General features: G+C 44.2%; 1 protein-coding gene across 1 annotated transcript; it reads left to right on the plus strand.

Annotated features, from left to right (window-relative positions):
* Positions 1 to 6609: 6609 nt before the first annotated feature.
* LOC308363377 (phospholipid scramblase 1-like) lies at positions 6610 to 10271 on the plus strand (the record flags this gene model as incomplete). The annotated part of the gene is made up of 8 exons (XM_080836188.1): positions 6610 to 6679; positions 6809 to 6880; positions 6998 to 7125; positions 7278 to 7320; positions 7665 to 7885; positions 8422 to 8583; positions 8696 to 8857; positions 10227 to 10271. 8 exons carry the CDS (start codon positions 6610 to 6612, stop codon positions 10269 to 10271), a joined length of 903 nt encoding a protein of 300 aa, XP_080692314.1.
* Positions 10272 to 10815: the final 544 nt, after the last annotated feature.

The following is a 10815-nucleotide window of genomic DNA, read 5'->3' on the forward strand; positions in this document are numbered from 1 at the left end:
CAGCCCGTGGGCGGCACCTGCAGTCCTCGTCACAAAAAAAGACTTTTCATGGCGATTCTGCGTGGACTATAGGCGCCTCAATCAGGTAACAAGAAAAGACTCATACCCCCTCCCCCGTATTGATGATGCGCTTGACAGCATCTCTGGCTCCAGCTGGTTTAGTTCGCTTGATTTACGTAGCGGGTACTGGCAAATAGAGCTAGCCCCTGAAGCCCGACCAAAGACTGCATTTACGATCGGACAGGGGTTATGGCAATTCAAAGTGCTACCGTTTGGACTGTGTAATGGACCCGCAACTTTTGAACGCTTGGAAAGAGTTCTGGCAGGCATGCCACGTAGTTGCTGCATAGTGTATCTGGACGATATATTATGTCATGCAACCAGCTTTTCCGGGGCTCTAGAGAGCTTGGGGAAAGTATCCGATGCGATCCGCGGGGCTGGGTTAAAACTGCACCCAAAGAAATGCAACCTTTTGAGGAGACAGACTGGGCTTCTGGGTCATGTCGTGGGGGCAGTGGGAGTAGCCACTGACCCAGCTAAAGTGGACACTGTCAAAAGCTGGCCCGCTCCTCGTGATGTGGCAGAACTGAGGAGTTTTCTGGGTCTAACATCCTATTATCGACGTTTCATTCAGGACTTCGCTACGGTTGCCAGCCCAATGCACCAGTTGACGCACAAGGGTCAGCCGTTTCAGTGGACACAGAGCTGCAATGATGCATTCCAGTACTGGCGTTTCCCAACCCCCAGCTACCGTTCGTGCTGGATACGGATGCCAGTGACGTGGGGATCGGCGCGGTCCTCTCCCAGGAAGGAGAGAAGGGGGAACAGGCTTACTTCAGTCGTTCACTCAGTTGGGCAGAACGGAATTATTGCGTCACCCGACGCAAACTGTTAGCAGTGGTGCTTGGCATCCGCCACTTCCGTACTTATCTGTACGGCAAGCGTTTTCTACTGAGAACAGATCACGCCTCACTCACTTGGCTGCTGAGTTTCAAAGAGCCCGAGGGCCAGCGGGCTCGGTGGATGGAGACGCTTCAAGATTACGATTTTGAGATTCGCCACCGAGCTGGCCGGTTACACGGCAACGCAGACGCCTTGTCCAGGCTCCCCTGTGTGGCAGAGCAGTGTCGCTACTGTCAGCGCACTGAGTCCAGCTGCCGCAATGCCGGAGCCTCACATTGCCTGTCGGCTCCAAGTTGGTCCACCGGACGACAGCACGACAGCGAGCAGCCCTCATCAGCCCAGCAGCACTCATCAGCCCAGCAGCACCCATCAGCCCAGCAGCACACATCAGCCCAGCAGAGCACCTCAGCCCAGCAGAGCACCCCAGCCCAGCAGCACACATCAGCCCAGCAGAGCACCTCAGCCCATCCCGGTCGTCGGAGGGGAGGCGGAGACGGCGAGGCAGATCTGCAGAGTCACGGCTAAAGGCTCAGCGTCGCAGACTGCGTCACCGGAGGACAGCTTGAGGGACACTTTTGCAGCAGAGGAGCTGCAGGAGGCACAGTCTCAAGACCCGGTCCTCGCCAGGGTTTTGTCATGGGTAAGTGCAGGGCAACGCCCACCATGGACTGATGTCTCTGCACTTGACCCTGAGATCAAGGCTTTGTACTCACAGTGGCCTTGCTTTGTCTCACACAACGGGCTACTGCACCGACGCTGGCGGGCTCCTGACAGGCGTCATGATGTCCTCCAGCTGGTGGTCCCAGCTTGCTTACTAGCCCGTGTGTTGGAACTTGTGCACGGTGCAGTGGGGGCTGCCCATTTTGGTATATCAAAAACACTTCACTGCTTACGAGGACGTTTTTACTGGCCAGGATGCCGACGCGATGTGCAGCTCTTTGTTCACTGCTGCGACGCCTGTACAGCTAAAAAGGGTCCTACGTTACGTTCCCACGCCCCACTACAGCAGTACGCAGTGGGGGCACCCATGGAGCGTGTAGCAGTGGACGTGCTCGGTCCATTTCCCCTCACCGACCGTGGAAACCGCTATGTGATCGAGGCCATGGATTACTTCACAAAGTGGCATACACGGTACCTGATCAGACTGCCTCTACAACGGCAGGGAAATTAGTGACTGAGATGTTCTGCCGTTTCTACGCGCCTGAGGAGCTCCACAGTGACCAGGGGCGGAATTTCGAAGCGGTATTCGGTGAAGTCTGTAAGCGGCTGGGTATCAGGAAGACCCGGACAACTCCGCTCCACCCGCAAAGCGATGGGCTGGTGGAGCGGTTCAGCTGGCCATTCTCACTCATCGTCGACAGCAGGACTGGGACTGCCATCTCCCCATGGTCCTCTGGGCATACCAGACAGCAGTGCAGGACTCAACGAAGTGCACAACCGCAGCCCTGATGTTCGGACGAGAGCTTCGCACACCCGTTGACCTGGTGTTTGGCTCACCCCCGGAGCCAGAGATCGATGGAAAACCTGGCATGGAGTACTACAAGCAGTTGCGGGAGAGGATGCGAGAAGTGCACGAAATGGCCAGACAGGCGATGTGCGCTGCTGGAGTTCGACAGAAGCGGGCTTACGACACACGCTGCTGTGGACAAGAGTTCCACGCCGGTGACAAGGTGTGGGTTTTCTGCCCGGAAAGGAAAAAAGGTATTTCAACTAAACTCTCTAACCAGTGGGTAGGGCCGTGTGATGTACTGGAAAGACTGTCTGATGTAGTGTACCGGGTTCGGGTGTTAGGGCGTCGGAAGGTTGTGACCCTCCACTGAGATCGGCTGGCCCCATACCGGCCGTTGGCACCGACTGGGGCAGAAAGAGACTGTGAGACAGCGGGCACCACATCAACATCGGTGCCACCCCCAGCGGCAGCTCCTGAGGCTGCGCTGACTGCTGTGCCGACGGTCGCGTCAGCAAGGCGACCACACAGATTGCCGACACACTTGAGAGACTTTGTATTAAGAACTTGGGTTGATGGGGACACCAACCAGTCTTAGTGGGGGGCTGTGTAGCGTGCCGGCATAGTCGCTCCCATAATGCCGTGCGGCGGGCGCATACTGTTCTATTTGTGGTGCGCTAGCGCTCAACTGTGTTTCATTTAATGGTCCTTGAACTGTTCTGAATGGCACGTCATCATTCTATGGGTACTAGGTTCGTACAGGGGTTTAACGGGGATGCAACCTGTTCCTGATTATGTGTGCCAGAGCATAAAGCCTGTGCCATTCTGTAATGTGTTGTGTCTAGTGTTTTCTGAATAAACCATAACAACTTACTTCACTTCCGTGATTTGTTACAATACGAATGAGACCTATGTTGCTTAGTGTAATGTCCACTATGATATGTGTCTTAATAATATTGGTTATGTGTAATTGTTATAGTGTAACAATCATTCATATTGATGTAATCCAGTGCAGTGCGGATTGGTCCCTATTCCCATTGCAGACCACACCCATATGTACCATGTCATGCAGTGCCATGTAGTGAAAGCAGAAATATGCAGTCCTTTAACCTCAGTAACAAATGTTTCACTCAAAACCTGTTTTCTTCTCTTTGTGGAGTGCTATTTAAACCGCGCCGCCGAACTGCGCCCCCCCTCAAAAAAATTTCACCAGCCGCCACTGAACACACACACTTACACACTACTCAACACTCTCCAGCTGCCAGGCAAAAGGGAGGTTCTTTCTTCCACCACACTGTCATTAAGTGTTTGTTTGTTTGTTTGTGTTGTGTCCCTCTGGAAATTCCTTGTGTCATCAGAGTGCATCATCGGAGTGCTATTAGGGAGGGTTCCTGGTGGACGGGCCAGCGCAGGGCCAGTGCAGTCCTTTAACCTCAGTAACAAATGTTTCACTCAAAACCTGTTTTCTTCTCTTTGTGGAGTGCTATTTAAACCGCGCCGCCGAACTGCGCCCCCCCTCAAAAAAATTTCACCAGCCGCCACTGAACACACACACTTACACACTACTCAACACTCTCCAGCTGCCAGGCAAAAGGGAGGTTCTTTCTTCCACCACACTGTCATTAAGTGTTTGTTTGTTTGTTTGTGTTGTGTCCCTCTGGAAATTCCTTGTGTCATCAGAGTGCATCATCGGAGTGCTATTAGGGAGGGTTCCTGGTGGACGGGCCAGCGCAGAACCATCTCCACGCTTGAAAGTGACAAAGTGGGTCCATGCCACACTGGCTGGTAGCGACTTGCTGTCTGGATTGTATAGTGGTTTGGGATGACTCCTCTTTGATGTGGGTGACTCTAATGCTGTGTCTTTTTTCCGATGGAGTCTATATGTGGAGCATGGTTTTAGTATTGCAAACTGATGGGGGGAAGGCGTGTATCTTGGTTTTGTGTGGACATTGTGTGGGGGCTTTCATGTTAGACACAGTTGGCCATTAGTGAGGTTCTATGACCGTGACCTGAGTGCTGCTGTATAAGGGGGTGTTTTTAATGACAATCTGTGTTAAAACAGCACACTGATAACAATAATAACAGGAGTGATAATAATGATGTTGAAAATAATATCCGGGGATGATGCCAATGACAACATAAATAAAAGTAACATGGCATGTTATTTACAAATACAAATTATAAAAACACTGAAAATGATGAAAAGAAATGTAAAGATCTGCATGCAATGATCCCTTGGCAGTGGACAGTGGTCTGGTCCTTCAGGTACAGGTATGTGGGAGAAGAATTGAATAATTATTACACATAAAGAACACGAATATTAGCCTGGATACCAGCCCAAACCCCGCCCACAAAAATTTTTGTCAGGGAGATTTGGTCTGGCTCTGGGTTAATTGGGAGAGAGTTTCATCGGTAGGATCAAACCGGACCAATCAAATTGGCAGGGCGGGCTTTATACGTTGATGGACAGATACCAACGCTTGAGTTGAATTAACCGGTAGATTCGAACTCCGACCAAGATGGCCGCGTCTCGGGTGCTTAGTGGGGAATATTTTATGTGAATTAAGCTATCTACACGACTTTTTAATGTCTACATTGACTCGGTTAGTTGTGCATGTGCAACACGAATGTTACAGAGTATTGTTTGTCTTAACTAAAGTTCTCTAGACCATTATTGTTATATCATTGCTAACGTGTACACAAAAAACCCATCGAAATAAACTGTAGCTTGTAGCCTTAATGCTAATTAATTAACGTGAGCAGGCATATCTCAACAGACATTGACAGCGCATTCATTTTGAAAGAGGAACAGAGAAACGCGATTAAGGCATTTGTCATTGGAAATATGTTTTTGCCGTCCTTCCTAGGGATCAGGTAAAAGTTTAATCTATCAGATGGTAATAGGCTACTACGTTGCTCTGATTGGTTCTAGGTATCCAATTCAGCGAATAGGCATTTTCTTTCCTGGTTCGTTGAAACACGCCCCATAATCACAGCCCAAAGGTCCGGTATCAGACTCATATTCTGACTAGAATCATGAGTATGACATCGTCAGGCTACACGAATATATGTGTATGAGACCTATTAATATATATATATATACTGTATATATATATATATATATATATATACCGTATATATACACACACAGTAGTGGGGGTGTAGAGTTATGCGTCCTCATCCATTGTTATTTGTATTCATTTACTGTATGTTGCTGATTTGTATCCTATTGTGTCAATTATACTTATTGTATGTGTTATGTAAGTTAAGGGAAATGCACTTATGGAATTCTTAATTTGACTTTTCATTGTATGTAAATATCTGCGGAGCGGATGCGAATAAAACAAAACTTATAATTTCCACAGTCGTGGATTCATATCCCGTCTGGCGTGTGTCCAAATAATTTTAAACATTTAGAAGTGTGTGTTTAAGCAGGTAGAAATTAATGTATCAAATATATATGGATGCAGAAACAGCCCAATTTTCTTCTTTCTTTCTCCCTTTTTCCTTTTCCAGTTTTTTTTATTTTTGCCCTCTGTGTATTTGAGTTTGACACCCCTAGTGTAAGGCCTTATAGCTTGGTTTCAAGGTAGACGTCAGCTGGTTACTGAAGCAGCAGGTGACTGAAGGTATCAGTTTCTCAGTGCACGATCTTATGTTTACACTTTGCAACCTGGCAACCTTGCCCTAGAGTAGAGAGTGTGTGAGAAACAAATGGATACTGGTAATGGCACTTCAAGTCAATATGAAGGGATATTTGGGCAATGGCTTAAAGCCTTATGAATGTTTAAAAAGTGGATGGCAATGTTGCGTTATACATTTCATTACAAATGAATTAATTGTGTAACATTGCAGAATAACGAAGTGCTGTAGTCTGAGACGAAGACAGCATAAGCATCGTTAAAAGTAAGTGCTTGTATCCTGGATGTTAATTTTGTTGGTTCATACTTGGATATTATAAGTCACATCATAGGAAATATTATATTAGTACTCACTCAAAAACAAGTTGATGAAAAATATATTCTCCTCTCAGCATTTTTTAAGTTATGCCTCTGTTCAGCTATATGGATATTAATGCTAAATAACAATTGTGTGTGGCTAACCTTAGGGAGCTTGTTTGCATGAATATAAAACCTTAACTGTATCTGCTACTTTACTCTGCAGTTATCATTGAACTGTTGTTGCTCTCAGTTGTTTCTGATTAGTGCTGTTTTGATATATTTACTTAGGCTGTGAGTTTACATTCACAATGTGCTAAAATGAACTCTACTGCAAACTCAGAGCAGCAGGGTGTGCCTGTTAGTGGACCCTTCCCATCTCAGCCCACAGGTGAGCATCCCCTAGGCCGCTTTCACAGATTAACCATTACATGTCATACTTCTGCTAATCCACTTTTATACAAATCCTTTTGCTTTATTGGTCGTATTGTCCAGGATTGTTTTTTTAATGTTTTTCTAGCTTACTCAATCAACCTTCCACCTGGTGCTGTCTACCCTTCACCTCCATATGGTCAAGTCCCTATGCCACCAGGTAATTGGCACATCTAGCTCCGGTGACGTGATTTGCCGGCTGCAGTTTTTGCATTGTCAAGTACAACAGTACGGGATGTGTTTTCATGAACCATACTCAAATATGCTTTTCCATCAGGGTATATTCCATTTCAAATGCCACTTCACATGCCACCTCAGGTGCCCCCACAGTATCCTCCCCAGATGTCAATGCCTATTCCGGAAAGAGCACCAGGCTGCCCACCAGGGTTGGAGTATCTCACCCAAGTAAGATGGTCACTTAGAGAATGATTTAAAGATCACACTCATGCTGTGGTGTCCATAATATGAAGTAATAGTTCATGAAATGTTTGTACCACTGACAAACAATGAAAGAGCTGTGGATGTAACTGGCAGTACTGTGTTCCTCTGTCTCACAGATTGACCAGCTTCTTGTTCATCAGCAGATGGAGCTGATGGAAGGTAATTTAAGTAGTGAAAAGAAGCATATGAACATATGGAACTAAACCTGAGCCTGGAGTCAAAGTAATGGCATGTGACTTTGTCAAATCAAAAACAAAATTTAATAAAGAAAAACTACTTGCACAGGTCTCTAAAATAAAAAATGTAATATTAATATTATTTTTTAATAGTATAGGTCGGAAATTGTGTATGCAGTGTAAGAATAAGAAGGTGTGTAAGAAGAAGCACAGTGCTTTTGTATTAAAAGGAGAAATGTATTGCATGATGATTATTACACACTGGATAAACCAGGCTGGACTCAGAGGTTCCCAAGCTCTAATATAAATTGTATATTGTATTTATAGTGATGATGGGATGGGAAAGCAATAACAAGTATTTGGTGAAGAACAGTCTGGGACAGCAGGTGTTTTTTGCTGTGGAGGAAAACGACTGCTTCAGTTTGCAGTGTTGTGGACCCATGCGATCATTCGTCATCAACATCCAGGACAACATGGGCCAGACCGTGATGTCTTTGATGAGACCACTCAAATGCAGTGCCTGCTGCTGTCCCTGTTGCCTCCAAGAGGTAGTCTGACGTGCTCCCATACGTTTACAATTGGACTGGCGTGACATCGAACAGTGCTAGCTCTTAGTGTGTAGGATTTGTTATGATATTTGAGGGCACAGTCATGTGTGTTGCATTGGACTATTGTGAGATTATTTTGAACAAAAATCTAAGTTGTTTCATGGTAAAGCATGGCCTAACAATACATTACGTGAGTTAAACATTACATATCTAAGAACTAACCTTGCCATGATTGGAACACAAAACCTTCTGATCAGGAGCCAAACACGCTACTAGTTCAGCATCACCACACCTGTTGGTCAATGACTGCTCTTGCTAAGACACAGTACAGATGTGCAGAGTTGCTGTGGGTATAGAAAGTTTGTATACCAAGGATGACAAACTAAGAAAAGTGCTATATAACTGTACCCATGAGTTCAGCCACCATAGGATGCTGTTTTGGGCTTGGATATTTAGAGAGTATGTCGAGCAGTGACCAAACTTGTTGAAATTAATGTTTTTCTCATTTTTAATGCTCCCACCCTTTTGTTATTTAGCTAGAAGTTCAGTCCCCTCCAGGAAATCCTATTGGATACGTCAAACAGAATTGGCACCCATATATTCCCAAGTTCACCATTCAGGATGAAAAAAGAAATTCTGTGCTGAAAATCATTGGCCCTTTCTGTGACTGCAAGTGCTTCTCTGACGTGAACTTTGAGGTAAAGCACTGCTTGTAATTAGGCAAGGTGACTGAGGAAAGGAAGCACTTGAAAATACAGTATATGCAATGCTAGTCATACTAAAACTAATTTCCCATCTTGTGAAAACCAGATCAAATCACTGGACGAGACCTCAGTCGTTGGTCGTATTTCTAAACAATGGTCTGGCTATGGGAACGAGATGTTTACAGATGCAGACAACTTTGGGGTGCAGTTTCCAATGGATATGGATGTGAAGATGAAGGCCACCATACTGGGAGCTTGTTTTCTCATTGTAAGTCTTTATCAGTTTATCATTACTGCAGAGTTTATCACTGATCAAGAAGAAAATATGTTTCCATTTCCAAGGGAAGTAACTTAAGGTGACTGATATCTATATAGTCTTTCACAAACACATGGCAAGAAAGAACACATGGACATAAACTTATCTCCAGGCTTGTCGAGTAACGGAATACATGCATTATGTAATTAGGATACAAAAAAAGGGTAACTGTATTCCGGTACAGTTTTAAAAAAAAGATGATGTAATAAGATTACAGATACAGTACTTTTAGCAAAAAGAGATTTTAAAATGCAGAACATTATACTATCATCCATATGCGCACTTTACAACACAACAGAGAAAACTACAAGTCCATGATGACCTGGAGTTAAAAAAATGCTTTCTCTGGCTGGAAATATTGACACTATTTTGTCCTCAAAGCTGAAAGTGGGAAGAACATAACAGTGCAGTTGTGCTGTTGACTTACAGAATATGCTTAAGTGAAAGCCATCTTACGATGATGCCAGGTCAAACACAAAGTGAGTGGAATGAAGGGTTTAAGTAGAGAGGTGACAGGTGTGCGTGATTAGTACTCCAGTGGTTGAGTATGAGATGGAGTTGCGTGAGGGGGGCGTGGCAGGAGCAGAGTTCAGCGCTGGCGTGACAAACTCTATATGCACACACCAAACCACAACCACACGGCCCTCATGCCCATTTTCCTTCAGGGCAACCAACTGAAGTTCACATTTCCGACCAGCAGGCCCACGCTGTAAAGGGGATTGGGCAAAAAGTGTAAAATTATGCAAGGTATTTCTTTGTTAAAACTGTTGACAGTGAGATAGTGTTAAACTACAGGTAAGAAAAGTGGAGGCTGACCGGTCTATTTTTTTATTTTCAATGGTTCATACTTTCTTCTGTGTTGTCTTAAATTATGTGTTATTCACTAGTAAAATATCTCGGTGAAATGCTGCATTTGGGCCCAAAAAGGATATCCTGACATTCCAATGAATACAGTGGCACATCAAAAAAGCATTACATATTTAGTATTGAGTTCAGTTTGTTGTCTAACACATCTATGACAATATAGTACATTTTGATATTTGTAGCATACTAAGTTCAGTTCCTCAGTAATAAGTAGGACGCCTACACCAGATGTTATTTATATAGCACTACTACTGCACAAATGCAGAAAGTACTGAATACATTATTTAACCTGCAATCAGTAATTGTATCGGGATACATTTTTAAAGTAATCCTCCCAACCCTGCACATGTCCCATCAGTTATTAGAATTCCTATTAACGTAATGTACATGTATTTGTTACTTTTGAGTTACCATAAGTTGCTCTCTATCTTAAATATTTCCTGTTCTGTCTTTTCAGGACTTTGTGTTTTTTGAACATTCAAAGAAGCAAGATCATCATTAGAATGGTGTGTCAGTGAGTCGTGATGAATATTTTCAGATGAAAAGAACCATGACATGCAGAGCCTTGAGACGCCTTAATTTCACATGTGTTTATATTGCCTCTTCTCAGGGCCTCTTCTCTTAGTTTAGTCTTATAGTCAGCTGATTTGACCATCACATGTGTTATATGCATTTTCAAAATCCACTAAACCACTTAACTAACCGAAGTCATGAAGACTGGTAAAAAAAAACTCAGCTGATGTTTTCTGTGAGGACATTATTTATTAAAGTTATTATTCTTTTGATAAAATATAATATAAGTAAATATTAACATCTGATTCAGTTTTGTACCTACATACAGTATTTTATTATGTCTGCTGTCACTATTCAAGTGACAAATCTTTGGTTGTTTTTGTAATATCAAGACTCCACTAGATGGCGATGTAGTCAACTTCAAAATGTTGCATGAAATCCTACAACCTCAGATCATCATTTACAAGTGGACCTGTTTCATGACTCACAAATATGTATATTTATAGTTTAACTAGACGTTAACTAAGACGTTT

Source organism: Sprattus sprattus, assembly GCF_963457725.1.
Source record: "Sprattus sprattus genome assembly, chromosome: 4".
Classification (NCBI taxonomy): Eukaryota; Metazoa; Chordata; class Actinopteri; order Clupeiformes; family Clupeidae; genus Sprattus; species Sprattus sprattus.